This window comes from Thermobia domestica, chromosome 5 (assembly GCF_964235325.1).
Source record: "Thermobia domestica chromosome 5, izTheDome1.hap1.1, whole genome shotgun sequence".
NCBI lineage: Eukaryota > Metazoa > Arthropoda > Insecta > Zygentoma > Lepismatidae > Thermobia > Thermobia domestica.
In genome coordinates, this window is record NC_137458.1 from 291,027,768 (window position 1) to 291,048,126 (window position 20,359).

Sequence of the window (20,359 nt, forward strand, 5' to 3'; positions counted from 1 at the left end):
ACTATTTTTAGATTATATCAAGTTCTTGCTTTTTAACAAAAAAATACTCAACAGGCTAACTTTGCTTCACATTGGCTGTCGTATGCAAAATCAAATAGTTAAAATCTTATACCTATTCCTCAGTCGTAGTGTCTGTAACCTAATTTGACTCCTTAAGGTACAGTTTTTGTTTTTATTTTTATTATATGTTATTTTTACTGTTTGCACTTCTCGCTCAGCTTTACCATTACTGGACGGAGAACTAGAAGGTGAATGGAACAGTGTTATTTCTCGATCGTTACAGTAGCATGCGAGAGCTTTAGAGTGGAAGGGCATTCCGTTATTGGCAACCAAAGTTTTTGGAAAACCTATTAATTGAAACTTTTGTAAACAAGGTAACGTCCAAATATTGTGGAAACTTTTTTGAGCCACCCTTTTCTTGTCCAAACTATAATTAATTTGAGTGTTTTTTTCTCACTTTGACACCTGCTTAATTTCTTCCAAGCTTAGTGTGGTTAGTTGAATTTCTGAAACAAAATGCTGAAATATTTCCTCATTGTGAATTTGCACTTGCTCTACTAATTTGTATTCATACTGCGCCAATTTAACAGAACCAATCATTGCAATCTAGGGGTTTGTTGACGTAGTGGACGGTGGTATTTACTGGTAAACACACATCGTACTGGTTACGAATCGGTAACTATCACCACATAGTCCATATAAAATAATGCAGATGATCACGCTACTTTCTGCAGCTTAATTATTACAAAACAACCAATCCGGCGCCAAGGTAAAATTAAATATCCTTAATACACTTACCAGGGATGATTCCAAACTTGAACCTTGAATCTGGAGACAACCTATATAATTGCAATAAGAGTTTGTCGAGCAAGTTCCAGAACAGGTTTCAATTCCTTGCCCGAATGAGGTGCATCCTTATATATCCAACTACCAGTAACTTCGAAAAAGTGTAAGCTATGTAGCCCTCACACCTTATAAACAAACGCCAATGCCAGGCAACACCATCTTGTCAGAACCATGACGTGTGAGTTACATGGCTCTCACACATGGCAAAAAACAAAAGCCAAGCTCCGGAAACCAGCATCTACCCAGAGCCTTCTTTCCTTTCATTATCGCAGCCTTGTCATTGCGAGAGGGCTTAAACCCTTGAAGGGTGACCAATCGGGTTTGTATAGCTGCAAAGAAAGAGCTGTTCGTATCGAGTAAATGAGCTCAATTACCACCACAACTACATTGGTCAAAAAAATTAGGGGATCAGATGAAAACTCATGTAAAACTTCTTACGAATAATGTGACAACACTGTATCTGGTCCAGTTTGGATTAAAATCGACTAGCATGAAGGCATAACATGCAAACGAACCGTTTGAAACACCTGTGTACGTGATCGGTGACGTGACGCTATCAGAGGCCATTTTGTAGTGTGGCGCTGCCAACACATTCCAGTTCCAGGGTACCTCTGTTCTCATTGTGAGTGTTTAGTGCGACACAAATCCAATAGTGAAATGGCGCAACAACGTGATTTGCCAGAATCGTTCGCATGGCGAGCTGTCGGCAGGTTAGAAGCTGGTCAGTCACAGCGGGAGGTGGCAAATGCCATAGGAGTGGCACAAAGTGTGACTTCCCGATTGTGGAATCGATTTCAAACAACTGGAAGTGTTCGAAGAAGATCAGGACAGGGCCGTCCACGAGCAACCATAGCCAGAGACGATCGTTATTTCTTGTTAACAGCCCGTCGAAACCGGCGTCAGAATGCAACTCTGCTCCAGCGAGCCTTCCGAACAGCAACATGACGCACATTATCCACTCAAACGGTCCGCAATCGCCTTCGAGAAGGTGGCCTCGACGCACGTAGGCCTATGGTGTGTGTCTCATTAACTGCACGACGTCATGTTGATCGAAGAGTGTGGGCGGAGGAACATCGTGGGTGAGGACGCAATGAATGGGGCAATGTTTTGTTCTCTGACGAGTTTCGATTCAGTGTGGAGCCTGCTCATGTTTGTGCGAGAAAGATCCCAGTTTCATGGTGGTGGACTGATGGTGTAGGCAGGAATCAGCATTGGTAGGCGTAATGAGCTCCACATCATCCGAAATGGCTCTTTGATGGCTCTCAGGTACAGGGATGATATCCTGCAACCTCTTGTTCTTATGCTGGTGTCATTAATGATTCGTTCCTTTTCATGGATGACAGTGCTCGTCCTCACAGAGCTCGGTTAGTGTATGAGATGCTGGAAAGTGAGGGTATCGCTCGAATGAAGTGGCCAGCATGCTGTCCGGATCTCAATCCAATTGAGCGTGTCTAGATATGCTTGGCAGACGAATTGCCGCTAGACCAGTACCTCCAACAACCATTCCAGAGCTGGAAGTCGCTCTTCTGGATGAGTGGCACATCCCCAAGAACTCGTCGATAATCTGATTGAATCCATGCCATGCAGGTGCGAGGCTGTGTTGGCTGTTCGAGGTGATCATACGTTATATTAAGAAGAATCAGTGTTGTTGCCTTGCCTGTTTGTGAGCAGTTCGAGAGGTGCACACACAACCGTCTTGTTTCATGAGCCATGTGAACAAGGTGTTCCGTGCCCCAACACCAGTATGTGCCCCATTTTTCTAGTGTATCTTACAGCATTTCTTCTTGTATGATATATATGAGTCAAACACAAGCTTATCAGTACACAATATTAAGGTCTTGTGTGATATTTCAGGTGATCCTTTTTTTTTTTAAAAGCAGTGTAGTTTTCACCTAATTAGTAACTGCAAATCTGTTGAGGCTCCTTCGTGGCTAAGCGGTCAGCGTACGCGCCTTTGGCGTGGGAGACCCGGGTTCGATTCCCGGCGGGAGCTCATGTGGTTCGGATACCACGTTAATCAGTAGGTCCACGTCTCATATAGCCTCGCTGCTGAAAGGGACGCTAAACTAAAAATCAATCCAAATTTGTTGAATGTTTTTGTATAGTGTAACCTATCAAACAACTTGTCTAGATAAGCGGTTGACAAAATATAATGAACGTACGGATATAATAACATATATAGGTGAAATCGGGGAAAATATAGCAATTGAAATACACCGAATGTGTCACATTTAGCCATAACGGTGGGTCACATTAGTTGTGATCCAAATGAATTGCTGTTGACTGGATATTATGGGTATACTTTTCTCAACTTATAGATGCATTAATATAGGATATTTGGTGAAATAATCATTTTTTATTACCTTGATATAGGATATAATTGGTAGTGCATTTTATATTCTTAATCTACTAGTCATGCAGATCACTTCGATATATAGGATATATAGGTCAAGCTGTTCCATATATTTCCACCCCTGAAGGAGCGGGTCACTTCCGGGCAAGGAATTGAAACCTGTTTTGGAACTAGCTCGACAAACCCTTTCAGGAAATATATGAGTTGTTCCCAATTTCAAGGTTCAACTTTGGGAACATTCCTGGTTAGACCAGAACATATACTTTTATTTCGTTTAAGAATAGATATAGCTGAATTTCGGTAATGTAGTTTTTATACAAACTACTCAAATTTCTCTTCTGCTAACATAACATATTATATGACATTGACAATCGTACCCTTTTTGCCAGCAAAACCATTTGATTTAACAGTGGGCGGCTACGGTGTTGCTACCTACTGTCTCTCTTGGGTACTGGCTCTTAGGATAGTCCTTAAAGAAATAGTTGATAACAATCTGGTTCAGAGCTCTTGTTCTGTTCAAGCAATGATAAAATAAAACAAGTGGTATAACATAGGTAACCTCAGCAGTTTGGAAATTCAGGTTAAACTGTATTTACTTTTGTACACACGTATGCGTATATACGACTGGCAGGCTGATGACTCCACAAGTATTCGCACACACACAAATAAAAAGAGAAAATTACTTGAACGAATTCTTATTTATTGAATGGATGTATATATATATATATATATATATATATATATATATATATATATATATATATATATATATATAATATGTAGTAAAAAAGTAAGGATACTGATAACGCACAAATTTTCACTTGATACAGCATGAATGCTTGAGCGAACGACACTGCACACACACTTCAGAAATATGAAACACTTAATATCGCAAGAGAAAGATATATATGGTAAATGAAAACACTGAGAATATAGAGTCCTTCTGGTTATTCCTATTATCACATTCACTAAATCACTGTCTACGTCGAAGTTGGTCTTTCACTGCGAAACTGGGGCAATGAGTACGGGGATTGGGTAGAGCATTAGTTTCCAACGAGATTTTGTAGCTCCAACAATGACACACTTTATAAAATTACATAAGAAACATTTTGTTCACTTCTTCTGTTGAGGTTGTAGTTATAACCACACAAAAAAACTTAATACTTAGTCATACTAGAACATAAGTAAGTTCGTCCAACGTAGGCTTTACTTAGATATAAAACTTAGTACTTAGTCATACTAGAACATAAGTAAGTTCGTCCAACGTAGGCTTTACGTGCCTTACTCCATTAACATCAAGCACGAATTCCTCGCTTCTGCCAACACTCGGGAAAATCCCGTCGCCATGTCTCTGGTTGGCAGTGTCTTTTAGATTTAGTATGAGGAATACACAAGTTTATATATTCATACTTGATGCAAATATAGTTGTGGTATATTCAGTAGTTCTGGCAACACGTCTTTTAATTTTGTGAGAACGAAGAACTAGAAATTGCAATTAAATGAGTGTTGCACACCAACTTTAAGAATTCAGTTTATAATTGATAGATTCTTCATATAATAGTTCAGTACAAATTAGTTTAGTAAAAAAGAATACAGATTAGCAATTGTGAAGATTGACCATTCTGCCTGCAATTCACAGACTGCGAGCACAGTTTCCACGGTAATTGAGATAACAAAGGGTCGGTCTGTCGCACCTGGTCCTCAATGTAACAATTTTGTATCTAAAAAGATTTCCAAGCGTTGATAATCATTCATATGAAGAGTATATACAGGGTGTTTCAAAACAACACCGACAACGTTTGGGAGGTGATTCCTGACATCGAAATAAGACTAAAAGTATAGACCAACCTGGGTGCAGAAATCCGTCATTTCGGAGTTATAGGCTGCCGAAAACATGAAAAAAATGAACTTTAAAGGCCCAAAGCTCCGAAACTATCGAACCTACCATAGTCGGGTCAAGACTTCACTTAGGAACTAATATGTGGGCTATTCAAAAATACATGTTTCAGAATCCTAAGGTACTCCACAACAATTTTTGGAGAGGGAGTTTGGCTACGGTCTTATAATTTGAAGTACTCACAAACCACCTCTATAAAAATTGTTACAGAAGTACCGCAGGATTCTGAAACATGGATATTTGGATAGGGCACATACTAGTTCCTAAATAAAGTCTTGACCCGACTATTGTAGGTCCAATAGTTTCGGAGCAGCTATGGACCTTTAAAGTTCATTTTTCGTGTTTTCGGCAGCTTATAACTCCGAAAAGAAGCATTTGTGCACCCAGGTTGGTCTATACTTTTCGACTTATCTTGATGTCAGGAATCACCTCCCAAACGTTATCGGTGTTGTTTTGAAATACCCTGTACAAAATAGTCTTAGTAGCCAAAATCATAAGTTGGTAACTTCACTCAAGAAAAGAAAAAAACGTTTGCTGTTTCGAAGCACTCTGTTAATGAAATAAGCATTCAGTTCAATAAAGAATGATTTTTTTGTATTATTGACGGTATCTGTATGTCTATAGAACACCTGCATGCAAAGAAAGAACGTAGTTTCTCACCAGCTCGAAAGCGTTCGGAGCAAAGAAAAAAAAAAAAACTTTTCTGTTCACATGAATAAAATAATAATTTTGCATGATGATTAAAACTTGGAGAAAATATACTGTTTGTCCAATAAGTGCGGTGTTATGGCCGTGCTGACGGTGATAGTATTTATGGGCAATAACGTTAGGAAACTCAAGACTTCAATAAAGCTCAAATTTTAATGATTTACACAGGCTGATTTGTTTCCATGCTAACAACGACACCTGTCAAATCGGCTTTCACAGAGCAACAAAAGTACACATGTATATCGACCTCTCAGTGTTACGTAGTAGGATGAAGGATGTTGTAATGGGCAGAATGCCGCCAATAAAACAATCGCTTTTGAGAGGGGTACATCATGACTTTTTCCTATGTTATGCACTCATCTGTACAGGTGGCCATCACTGCGAGTATGATCGCCTCTGTATTTTAATCTTCCCTTATTTTGAAAATCAGCAATTATTTTCGAAAATGTGAGTTGAAAATTGATAAAAGTATTAATAATAAACAACAGACCATGTCTTAAACTAGTGAAGATATATTTCTTAGTTGTCATATTGGAAATTAAATAATACTAACTCAGTTAGCTGTTTGCCAGATATAAGGTTTCTGTGCTTTTCTTTCAGGTAATGGAGTCTGGGAAGTAAGAGTGGAAGTTGAAAGCGAAATAGAGTCTGATAGTGACATGTTGAGTAAATATAATGATAATGTGAATCCTCCAACATCTACAGAAACGAGTAATAGTGGACAAGAGAAACAGACATCTCAGGTAATCGCAACTGAAATGAACCCGACTGCAACCAGTTCTAGTGAGCCAGCAGGACCACACCCTGTGAACATTTTCGGGTCATCTTATCAGCCTCCTCCTTCTTCAAATGTTATGACAGAAAGTGAACAAACAGTTGCAGTGAATCAAGATCAAGATGGCACTCCTCAGGACAATGAAAACGAAGAATCCGAAGAAGCCGACCACGCAGAACCTTTTGATTGTGATGTCACAGAAGAGGAACCAAGGTGATTTGCTACTTTCTTTTAGGTCTTGGTTTGGCTTTCAGTTAAGTTTGAATGAATTAAGAGTCAAATTGATTATATTAGTCAGTTTTTATCTGTTAACTGTAACTAACTCAATGACTTAACAAACTTGATGGATTTAATCCTATTTTAGGATGGAATCTTATCATGTTGCCCATCCCCTTGACATCTTGTTTTATATTAGCCTCTCGTCTAAAGGTATTTTCCCATGGACTTCTCAATAGAAATTAAATGCTCCCAGCGCGTTCTTCTCGTATAAGTCTGTATTTCACTTTTTTTTTTTTTTTTTTTTTTTTTTTTTTTTTTTTTTTTAATCCTTGTTCCCGGTAGGGACACTCGATCGAGAAAGTGTAAAAGCTTTTCAAGCCAACCATCTTGAATAAGGTTTTCCCCATTCACACCAAGCAAATGTAGGTATTGTACCTAACATACAGGTCGTAGGCCGCTTCCTTCGTTCCCTTTCCTCGGATAGTGTGATCATCCCTCATACGTGACGGGCTAACATATCCATAGCTGCCAAAAACCCAGAAATCTAAATCCTTAATTATTGATAAGTGATGAAACTGTACAATAACTGGTGAATTCCCAATATAATATATCCACTATGATGAGTTTTCTTAGAAAAAGGAACGTTATCAATAATCCTAAGGGTAAAACAACATACATATCCAAAATGTCAAATCATCTCAGTTAAGCTCCGTGCTTTTGAATCATGTGCTGGGATGTGTAAAATATAGTATGAAATTATGACAGTTTTCAGCGGTTACGAAAATCCTGCCATTTAATTTTAGATTACAACATATAGCTTAGTATTTCAAACATAACAACGTTAGATTTTTCTTCTTGTTATAAAGCATTTTCCATTAGCAACATTACTCGAATATCTCAGTACTTTATCCTTTATAGATAGATAGATAGATAAGGTATTTTAAAACAACACCAACAACGTTTGGGAGGTGATTCCTAACACCGAGATAAGATAAAAAGTATAGAGCAATTTGGATGCAGAAATCTGTGATTTTGGAGTTATAGGCTCCGAAAACATGAAAAAATGAATTTTAAAGGTCCATAGTTCCCATAGTCCGTAGTCGAATCAAGACTTCACTTAGGAACTAGTATGTGCCCTATCCAAATATCCATGTTTCAGAATCCTGTGGTACTTCCGCAACAATTTTGTAGAGGTAGTTGGTGAGTACGTCAAATTATATGCCCGTAGCCAAACACCCTCTATAAAAATTGTTGCGTGAGTACCGCAGGATTCTGAAACATGTATTTTTGGATAGCGTACATACTAGTTCCTAAGTGAAGTCTTGACCCGACTCACTAGGTCCCATAGTTTTGGTGCTATGGACCTTTAAAGTTCATTTTTTCATGTTTTCGGCAGCCTATAACTCCGAAATGACGGATTTCTGCACCCAGGTTGGTCTATACTTCTTGTCCTGTCTTGGTGTCAGGAATCACCTCCCAAAAGTTGTCGGTTTTGTTTTGAAACACCCTGTATATATAAGGCTTACTCTACTTACGTGCTCCATAGCAGAACATCCCGCGATTTGCCGCGCCTGTCCCGAAAAATTGCCAGAGGAGAAAAAACTAGCCAACAGAAAAGTATAAAAAATTTGCCTGTTTTGTGTAGATGTCTTAAGTGGACGGACTACTCGCATAAATATAGTTTGAACTGTTTTTTACGTCGCGTAAAGCATATTTTTAAGAATCACAAGTGTTTCTCCTGCAGAAAACTTTTGACTTACAAAAACTCATCGCAGAAAGACAAATAAAGTTCTGCCGTTGGGCTTACGTGGAATATTTTCCTCAGAATAATTCCCATTAACAACATTTCAGTCTGACTTCCATCTCAATTAATGGCTCAAAACTCCCTCTAAATTAAGATTTTCGTTTCTTGTATAATACGTCGTTATGTAAAATGGTAAGGAATAAACTAATATACAACGTTGGATCTTAGCGTATGTGAATTTTATTAAAAGACCTGTTATTTCGGTATCGTGAAAACTACGGACATCTTCGTTGATCAGTAGTTCTTTTAATAATATATTTTGTAGTGAATTGTAAGTTTCGTTAGATTTTTAGTTATAAGTGGAGTTACGTTTATTATTTTTGATGAAAAATGAGTGTGGCGTATGTAAGTGGTGAGTATGTAAAATTTAGTAACTCGTTTATTTGTTGGTCTCGATAAATATGTGAGTGATTTTCAAGACATCGAAGTAATATGTCATTAAAATCCAAGTAGGCTAAAGTATATTATTTTCTTTTCTTGTTATCCCTCTAAATTAATTTTACTTGCGACCATCCGTGGATGCGTTACACATAGTGTGGTTGTCAAATTTCCTTGTGTGATGTATCTTAATAATCATTTCTATCCATTATTGCTATATCACAGTTTATATTCCAGACTTATAAATTAGTTTGAGGATTCTTTATAATATTATTTTTCTTTCTTGTTGTTTTGGATTTAACACATAGATGCCCAGTTCCATAAGTGTATTCTTTGCTTTGTTGAGGGAACTGTCACTCATGTCAGCAGAGACATGCGCAGACGACTGAGACCATCAAGAATCAACGTTGCTCTCGGCTGTAAAACTTTCTGTTGATCAAGATGTGAATTACCTGGCTTCGTATAAAAGTCAAATTTTATTGTGTTCCGATAATACAACAAATGTGATATTTATAGAATATAAGAAAATACACAATTATAAATCTAACAGGTAAAGCAGCTATTAACTGATATTAACACTATTGCTAAATTAAAATTATTCTCGTAAAAGCTATATATTTCCGTTTATGTATCGTACATGTGATGCCATTACGTCCGTATGTGTTCTTCTAAGCTTTTTCCCAATTAACTGGGGTCGTCTTTTCGGATCGCTGTCCTACACTTGTTTCTATCTTCTAACATGTCGACTATGACAGCATATTGAACCATATCGTTTTTAACACAATCTTCCTACTTTTTCTTTGGCCGGCCTCGGGTTCGTTTCCCAGTCACTTCTATAGCATCTACTCGGTGAGCTACGTATTGCAAAGGTCGTCTTCTTACATGTCAAAATCAATATCAATCTACTTTCTTTTAGTTTTTCTACTACTGGTCTCACCTTTACTGTTCCCCGGATATTTTCATTCTTAATTTTGTCCATCTGCATCACTCCACACATCCACTATAGCATCTGCATATCCGCAACCTGCAGCCTCTGTTCCTCTCTCTTTTTCGTCGTCCAACATTCCGCTCCGTATAATAAGGCAGGTCTCACTACTGTTTTCTAAACTTTTCCTTTAAGGCGTATTGGTACCCTAAGGTCACAGTATTCCTGCCGCTTCTCTCCATTTCGTCACCGCTGCTCATTCTATTACTTACATCTTCTTCTATCCCTGTGTCTTCCTTTAGAATTGATCCCAAGTACTTGAATTTCATCGTCATTACCACCTCTTTTTCATCCACTCGTATTCTCGATTACATTTTCCTGAAAAGACGATGTAAATATTCTGTCTTAGTTCTACTAATTCTAAGCCCTTTGTTCTTCAATGCGTCTCTCCAGGCATCTAGTTTCTCTTGCACAGTGGGCTTGGTCTCATTCACCAACATAATGTCATCCGCAAATAGCATATTCCACGGTGCCAACTCTTGGAAATCCTTTGTAAATTCGTCTATCACAATTGTAAACAGATAGGGGCTAAGACTAGATCCCTGATGAAGTCCTCACTTTAACTGCGAACTCTTTTTGTTATTTCGCACGCGTTTCCACTGCTGTCCTACATTCATTGTACATATCTTGAATTATACAGATGTATGTCTTCGGAACACACTTCTTCTTCAGTGCCCACTTAATAAGATCCCGTGGCACTCTATAGGTTCGTATAAAGTTTAGAGGTTCGTATGTGAAGCAGTATATAGTGTAACACGCGAGTACGTATGCAACATTGAAAATAGAAACAAATGTTTTGTTTCGGAAATAGTGTTGAATCTTGCTTTTAATATTCATTTATATTTGTGTTTCTCAGCTATTGAGAGTTGTGGAGAAACAAAAATAGGGCATTTGCATTAGTTTTGTTTATCGACAGTACACATCCTTAAACATTGACTTCACCACAGCAAAAACTTGAATAAAAATTGAATTCAAATCCCAGTACGTAAAATCGCATCATACAGTAGCAGTATCAACAGATAAATTCAATTTATTAAGTTTTCCCTGTATTCAGCTGACGTATTTCAATGATACTAAAGTAGATATAGCTATATGAAAAGAATTAACTCACTCTTAAGAATTTCCTGTTTTTAGCTCACAAATTGTGTGTTTCAAAACATAATACTCTATTACCTCACGACATTTTTCAACAATTATTTCATTCCACGTTGCATTACAGGATATCATTTGATGTTTCATTTCAGCAAATTCCTGTATAGAAAAACGAAACCAAATTTACTTTCTAAGTAGTGTTTGATATTCAGTGAACGGGTTGAACTCACCATTTTGAACCTTAACTGAATGCAAGACAAACTACACCAACTCATGATGTACAAAGAATGAAAAATGCACGTCTTGATCGCATATAGAACCTGGGTCTCCGGTTTACCGAGTCAATGCGTTAACCACTACACTATCAAGTCAGCTTTCTTGACATATATCACTCTTATGATCCGCTGCTTAGCCATTAAGACTACTTGGACTGTACCACAATGCGTGTTTTAGCTTGGAGAACCCAATGTCTACATTGCCATACTCCTCTGACAGTTGAGAGCTCATCCGTGGCTAAGCGGTTAGCGTACGCGCCTTTGGCGTGGGAGACCCGGGTTCTATTCGCGGCGGGAGCTCATGTGGTTCGGATTCCACGTTAATCAGTAGGTCCACGTCTCATATAGCCTCGCTGCAGAATGGGGGACGCTAAACTAAAATCAACTCAACTCCTCTGACAGTTGAATTTTATATTATACCTGTACGATAGATAAATGGAGTGCGCTGGACGTCTCAAATGACATAATCAAGCGTTGAAGTGATTGATTGGTTAATTATACTCTACATCCTTGGGAAATGTCAAGGACGTGCTATTTTCGTAGGCTTCAAACTACGTTTCCTAATAATTCTGCTCATACGGGGTAGTTTAAATAAAAGTGACCTGGATAAAAAAGAAAAGAAAAACAAGGAGATACACTAGTTTCAATGTTAAAATGTAGTTATTATCATTAACATTATTTACATCTGGACGCGGATAGTTTGACTATAACAAGAGCTAATTAACATTCAATACACTTTCCTGTCCCGGTACTGATATTGGTACATGTTGCACTCAGTTCGTTGTATGTGAACTCTCCAATAGCCGTGGCACCCTCTCGGGTAGTGTTAGTACCGTCACGCCTGAAACAAAAGAAATAACTTTAGATATACCCCAAGCTCAGTGTGAACATGATAAGTATGAGCATTGTAAATATGAACGTTATAAACACCAAGAACATTACAAAATTACGCAGCTTTGAACGTCAGAGTGTTCTGAGCGTTTTTATTTGGATCACTTTGACGCTTTAATGCAGAAAACCTTAGAAGAGAGTAAGAAATATTAATATTATGCGCATGTTGAAAGAGGTATCATCAAAATGATTTAAAAGAGAAAGACTTTTCTTGGGAAGGTAGAATTAAACGTAGGGGCAGGAAAAGAAAGGTCTCGAAAAGGGAAAATTCTTTGGTTCCCTTTCCCGTTTGAAATTAATTCCTGATCTCATGTAAACCTGTAGATCGGTCTTACGTAAACTGGGAAGTCAGGGTCCGATCAGACACAAATCCTACCGGTTCCCAAAGGAGTTGTTGGAAGATCTCAACCATTGCAGGTGTTGCCCATCAGCATTCAGAGGTAGAAAAAGGATTCAGGTATTTGTTTCCTGAGACAAATTGAGAATCAAAGGCAAGCGATAACCAGACATTATATTGATAATTGGACGAAATAAGAAGTATTATGTTACATCAATGCAGTTCCTCTTTAGGTGCAAGTTCAGCAAATTCAGTGATGTATAAGAGTGGAGAAATGTCCTTTCTTTATAATTCAAGCATTCTTGGTATTTCAGTGTTTTATTTCGTGTGAAGTATCATAAATTTGTGTATCTGTTTTTGTTCGCTAAACAAATTATTTTTAAATGTATTATCTGTCAAGTGTTCCAAAATTAATGCTAACTTGGCAGACACAATTATTTGAATACTGTAGGGATGTCTTGCTTCTGGATATTTATTTTTCTCCCCGTACACTGTACTAGTTTCATAATGACATGTATCATTCATCATGAAATGTCCTGACAACGAAGGAATTTTATTTATGCCCAAGGAAAATAATATAATCATAAGCGAGTTACATTTAATTACCATATTGAAATAGACAAAATTTGTTCGTTACAGAGCCATTCCATGTAAAATCAACGAAATTTTCAGGGGGAAAAACCTCATCGTCTCAGAATTTATGAAACTTGGTGTGCATGTAAGCCCCTATGAGAAATGATCATGCACCAAATTTTAGCCCTGTACCCCTGTAGTTTCAGAGTGCAAGGTGATAAAAAAGTGAACAAATTTTATGTTTTTTTGTAGAAGCTTGTTAGCTTCAATTGGTCATATCTCCCGTAAGAATTGATCTAGAGAGAAAAAATAATATACAATTTCGAAGAGAAAAGAATAGGTACAAGATATGTTAGGAACATTTATTTGAAAATCAAATATCATTTTTCGGGAAATACCGGGAAAATTTTGGATCAGTGATATTTCAGAAAGTAACCATTTGACTTCCTTGAAGTTGGGTACCAAGGTAGCCCCATATGTCCGGGGTAAGTGTACGAAATGTGAACTTGCCCCAAGAATGGACCTGGAGTGTACAATGATTTTCGTGTGACTATATCGGACACCTGGGGTACCAATGTGGCAACTTGCTGATTTGTCATTACTGGTGAAGCAAGGTGTAACTGACCTAGCAGTAATGTTTTTTTCTGGTGCAATCTGTAACTCAGTAATCCTATGGGGATCTTTGGAACATTCCATTATCAATCGTAGTACATTATATTGACCTAAAATATGTGAACATTCTGGAAGATGACATTGACACTGCGTGCCAGTAAGCTCTTAGCTCTAGACTGGACAAGTCCAGCTGCAAGTGTTTATATAGTGTTCAAAAATAGCTAGTGAGATCACAGTGACCATGCAGCAGATTTCCGTGTGTCAGTAGTGGATAGTGCCGCAATCCACCTGCATTTTCCATTACCACCTTTTTTTGTCCAATTTATTCTTCTTGTCTCGATTACTTTTTTCCCGAAAACACAATGTAAATATATTTTGTAATGTATACATCTGAAATGTACACTCATGTCCAAAATTATTGTCGCATGTCTAGAAATATATTGTTGTAGGAATATAATTTGATAACGAATTCGCCCGTTATTTCTTATAATGTTAGTATGTGTATAATCGGCAATGACATATATGTGGCAAATTTCATGTCAAAAAGAGCAGTAAATAAGAGCAATAAAACAAAAGTAAAACTTTCATGTCCATTTAGCAACATTTTGTTTTGCTCACTTTAACTTTCGTGTTTGTAATTCTTTCCGTATGAAATTTACCACAAATATACATTTCCCGATTATACACAAACGTACCCTGCAAAATAATTATCAAATTACATTCTTACAAGAAGACAGTTATAGATATGCGACAATCATTTTGGACATGAGTGTACCTATTGTAGACACCTAAATTTGCGTGTGTGTTATGAATTTTTGTGGTACATTATTTTTTGCCTATTGTGCATGAGTATAGAGAAAGTCTCACGGATTTTTATTCTTATTCCAGTGATGAGATTGGCGTATCTGATGCTGTCGATGAATCAGATGACAAGGCAACAGAGCCTTTGGGGATGTCTGTTGAGGATGAACCAGTCGAAAATGCAGTAATCGAACCAACTGAGAATGCAGTAGTCGAACCAGCTGAAAGTGCAGTAGACGAACCAGCTGAAAATGCAGTAATCGAACAAACTGCAAATGGAGCAGTCGAACCAGCTGAAAATGCAGTAGTCGAACCAACTGCAACTGGAGTAGTTGAATCAACCACGAATGCAGTAGTTGAAAATACAGAACCCACTAGCTGAAAAATAACTTCATGGAAGAATTAAAAATGAAAGTGGAATATATGCCAAATGAAAGTGAAACAGTAACGGAGAATGAAAGTGGTTTAAAGAGGGATACGGTGTATAACTATTTTCTGATAATATCAGCAAGGATTTGAAAACTCCTGACAAATGCGAAATGACGCTTAAATATGTAATGCAATTATCGATACTACATGTATTATTAGAGACCGGATGTTCTGGCATTAAAATCTAATTCAAAATAATGAAGATAAACATCCAGTGAAATATAAGCCATGTGTAATGTTCAGACAATCTAGAAACAGATCGTTGTTTATCGGGAACATCCTATTGTAAAGAAGAGAAAAGCATTAAAATTTTCCACATGTATCTACACAGCAATCAAAAAATCTATACCACTTTACACGTAGAATTATTGACCAGTTTTGACGAGTAGATGACTTATTCAGTGCATTTGTATCACATATCACTAATTGCAATTTCACTTTTGCAATTAACTTTTTGTTTAATTGTATATTTATAATTATGTCTTTGATCGTACAGTGCACTTTTCAAAATCTAAAAAGAAATCTTTTTATTTTTACGGATGTAACTAGAGCATATTTAAATCACATAAGAACCGTGGATTAGTACATGTTTATCTCACATTTCTTGTAGTGTTTTCTTCTTCAGATTTCGGGGTTGAACTTGTCTCTAACGTGGGCAAAATTCATTTTTGTAGTTTTTATATTTCTAGAAAGTGACAGTCTTATTAAATGAGAGATCAATGTAGTTATTCCGATGAACTCTTCAGCTTAAAGAAAATGCAAACAATAGGCAATTAAGCAATAATATAGTCAATATAAAGCGAAATAGACAAAATAAGTTTTGCTGAAGTTGAAGCATAGACGTCAAACGAACTTCTAAGCGTTCGTTTTCATCTGACTTCTGGCAGTAAGAAATAGGCATTTTTCATAACATCCGGCTTCTATATATTACATATACTTCATGGCACTGGATGGAGACGCATCGCCGTAATAAATGTTATCTACCTTCACTATGCTACACGAGTAGTTTTGTGCTCTTTATATCGTTTTACCGCCATCGCCGAGTGCCATATGTTAATGTACCTATTCTGAGTAAACTAAACTAACTGTAGATATGAAGAAAATCTATGTGATAAGAGAATTTTGCATTTCTATACAGTGTGTAGTCTAAGTGCGCGGAGTTACCATCTTAGTAGTAAAGATGGTACTATTCGCTCTTAAAATTTTGCCAGAATATTTTTAGATGAATCGTGACTGTATTATTATAGGTACTTTGGTGAAGAAATTGTGTGTTTTGATACAAGAAAGCTTTACTACTCAATGTGTTTGAGATAATAAAGTGCGAAAGTATTGGAGGTATGTGTTTTTTCATAATGCCCACATTTAGAAAAATAAATAAATAAATCAAGGCACACTGTTAGGTAAATAAATATTATAAAGACTGATATTTTGTAATGAGTATGTTTTTAGATTAATTTCTTTTGTAGGTTGTGATGACTGTTTTTCTTAGAATGCAGTAAGTTCAAAATTATTTTGTGTTTCCGATAGGAACTTTAAAAACTTTCTTAATACTTCTAAATCTTTGAAAATGAGAAGTTTATCTCACAGAGGACAGTTTTTATGATTTTAATAGTGTAATTCATGTAATAGATTTTTTTTCTTTGGTTGTGATGACTATTTTTCGTAGAACGCAATAAATCCAAAAGAACTTTATGATTTTGATATGAAGTTTAAAACTTCCTGAATACTTTCAAATGTTCGGAAATGAGGATTCACAAAGAAAAGTGTGTATGATTTTAATATTGTAAATTCATGTAATGTATATAACAGGAAGATAATTCAATTGCGCGTGACCGTACGTTATTTTTGTACGTTAAATAGTATTCTCCTTTTAAGATTATGAGTTGTAGTAGTATTAATATATATATTATGACCTTTTTTTTTGTAACATATTAATGGTATGTCCTATTGAAAGACCCTAAAGTAATAACACACGAAAATTTTTGTTAAAAAAAAAATGGAACAGTCTCGATGGAGACAGGAACTGAATACAACTTGTTAACATAAACAGAACTGCCATTTAAATGGAAACAAGTACATTTTCCGAAAATAATATGTTACATATTGGATTGCGTGTTTGTATTAAGTTATCTGTTAATTGCACTTTTAGTGTAGAATTTCTGAATGCTTTTACAACAGAGTTGAAATATCACTAAGTTTTTTTTTTTCTCTAAATTGTTAGCACTTTTTTTTTTTTTTTTTTTTTTTTTTTAAATATGTCGTAGCTTTATGTTGTTCCCTCCGAAATGTCAAAACATGATATGTAGCTAATAAACATGACATCCGAGTGATGACGATTTATAAACACTTGAATTACATTTTGATGTATTTTGGTTTCGTGTACTATATATTGCATGTGTTTAATCAACTTGTACTCCATTAAAAAATGTTAAAAATTTTGTAGTGGTTCTGTGCAACAATATAAGTTGATATTACAAATACATTTTAGTATATTGTGCGATGTTTCTGCATAGTATTTTATAAGGCGTAATCTTATCGATTTTCATAAAAGTTTCACGAAATGTTGCCGATTGAAGTGAGAGTTGGCAGTATTGCCAGTTTAGTCATTTTAGGGCTAAATCTGGCCATTTCCAATGCTGGTTAAGTAGTAAGAACGTATTTTGTTATAATTTGACCAGGGAACCGCGGTGGCTCAGTGGTAAAGCACTCACCTCTGGTGCGTAGGTTTCCAAGTTCGATCCCATTCTGTGCGAAGTGGGCTCCGTAGTGAACAAACGCCGTGTGTATGGTTTTCTCGGTATTTTCCCGTTTCCTTCCACTTTCATCATTCCCTCATTATCATACAGAGGTTGTTTCCGATTTATGGTGACGATTTCAAAATGCATAAGAGAAACCATGTCGCCACCATCGAGAGTGCTATATTTGGTGGCACTACATCTGGGCAATTGCCCGACAGCGAAGTTTCCACTGGAGGAGATTGGCATGCAGTATAGTCATGTCAAGCCTCAACTACTACTCCTGATAGGATTTCCATAGCCTTTCAATGATGCAGGGTCTCCTGTGAGACAAGGTTCGTTTCAGAAGTCCGAATGCGCAAAAGTCCATCGTTGACGCATCAGAGGACTTCACTGAAATGTTTGTGAATGGAATAGCACGAATTCCAGTTTTTGCTGCCATGTTTGGAGGAAGAGGCGGGTTGAACGAGATGTGTGATTTGACGCATCTGCACAGATTCTTGTCCCTCCCGTAGAGATGGGGAATGTCATGGCGATAAACGGATGTCAGGCCGTTAGCCTGATAATATTCCGAATTCACCTTCGTACTTTTGGCTACATAATGTATGGTCAGCCTGCCCTTGTACAGGTATGCAGCAGTGATCATGAAACCTGTGCCAAAACTTTCCTTGCATTCAGTGAACCATTTTTGAAAGTCCCTCACACCTGTTGATCGATAAAAAATTGTACGTGGCTGGTGATAGTCATCCAGATAAACATATTCCTCGTCTAGTGTTCAAGAAACTTCCACTTTTCACCGGCCAGGTACCGCTCATACAGCTTTCGACAGTTGGTGCAACGTCCCTGGATGTGTTTTGGCAAGAGCTTATGAACACGCCTCTTCCGTCGCTTTACCACCAACTTCAAATCGCTGTGAATGATGGTGTGCACTGTCTTCAGTGATATTTGTAGCCGGTTCGTGATACTCCTTTGTGTGGATGGATTCTCCCTGGTGACCAGAGCCCCGAGTTCTAGCTCTTATGCGGCTAATGGTAGGTGGGGGGTTGGCCTGTTTGCTCCAAAGGAATCATCCCACGCCTCGCATTACCTACCCCTTTCTACACTCGTGATATGCCATTTTAGGACACAGTGAATCGAACGTCTCTACGCAGTTTGATAATTAACTGTAGTTCACGTCGGAAAGGGCAGTTATGTAGCCCTCCCAATATGCACTTACATTCATCGGAATTTGTCCCGATATGCACTTACCACACCTGTCATGCACAGTCAATGATCCAAGGTGCCCACACGACTGGCAGTTTCCTTCTCTTCCCTCTTGGTGGTATTGCACAAGGTGTGTCATTTCGTCACCATAGTTCGGAAACAACCTGTGTAATCGTGGATTTTTTTTTTTTTTTTTAATATGCACTCATAACTTCCAGTTTATTGACTTTTGTTTTTACTGATAATTAAATATTTTTTGAATTAAAAAAAAAATTGAAATAACTGAATAAAACCAAAATGTGCCTTGCCATTTTACTAATTCTAGTACTTACTAATATTACTACACCGCAGTATATTTTAAGCATCGTACTAATATTATTTTCGCTTACGTACCATGATCAGACTCTTCCAAACATTCTGCCTTGCAAAGTTAATTTGTAATTTCAGTGCGTAGTTATTTTGGGATCAATGTGTTGTGTATTTTGGCAAGGACAGTGTATTTTCAATGTTATACTAGACCAGTTGTGCACCTATATATAACTAACATTATCGCGAGGACAGTGTATTTTCAATGTTATACTAGACCAGTTGTGCACCTATATATAACTAACATTATCGCGAGAATTAAAAACGAAGTGATTGTTCATTCAAAAGTCAAGCGATGTTCAACTTCTCTGGCTAATGAATAGTGCAAAGCACACTGTTAACACTTGTAAGTGTAAAAGAGTTTAAATTTGACAATACCAAGACCAGTGTAAGAGAAGTAGAGTTATGAATTTTTCTACTTTGTTGTTAAATTGTGTTAATTATTATTTAGAGTAATTTTGGCATTTTTAACTAAATTTCATACATCTTTTAGCTACATTCTGAGTGTACAAAGGAGGCAGCACTGGTTGGAAAGAAGTCCATTCCCTACTCAGCCATCGCGATATATGCACATTACTTTATGATAATCTAGTAGAGTCTTGAGTTCTACTGTAAAGATACGGTAAAGAAAAACGAGTAGGAGAAATTTCTTACGATTTGGCATTGTTCTCAAAATTTAGAAACCTTGATTCTTTGTGTCCTCTCTCTGAAACAAGCAATCTGATTAGTAATATCTAGACATATAAACGGTTTATCCTGAAAACACTCCCATTTAATGTTTCCGTTGTTGGTACGGCTTTACCTGTTGCAGAGGCTCCCCGTTACGGCATCTTGAACAGCTTCAGCAATCGCAAATTTATTGCCTTTTAGCCAGGAGAAGAAAAACAAATAAATAAATAAAATCACAGGGAGACAGGTCGGGGCTGTAGCACACCTTTAGGAGCGTTACCGCCTTGTTGTTGGTCAGAAAATTTCTGGTTGCCAATGGGATTCGATGCATTGCCGTGGTGTAGGATAACAGCTATCGGAGATTTCGGAACGGAGAAGAACGATGAGTTTTCGAGGTCTTGCCAACACATG

General features: G+C 37.2%; 1 protein-coding gene across 1 annotated transcript in view; it reads left to right on the forward strand.

The window, feature by feature from the left end:
- Positions 1 to 16,399, forward strand: part of LOC145686685 (uncharacterized) — a 64,520-nt gene extending 48,121 nt beyond the window's left edge. Inside the window, exons 10-11 of the mRNA XM_081760219.1 lie at positions 6,405 to 6,792; positions 14,634 to 16,399. Coding sequence (XP_081616345.1) covers positions 6,405 to 6,792; positions 14,634 to 14,928 — 683 coding nt within the window. The 3' untranslated portion in view covers positions 14,929 to 16,399. The remainder of the gene's footprint in view (positions 1 to 6,404; positions 6,793 to 14,633) is intronic.
- Positions 16,400 to 20,359: the final 3,960 nt, after the last annotated feature.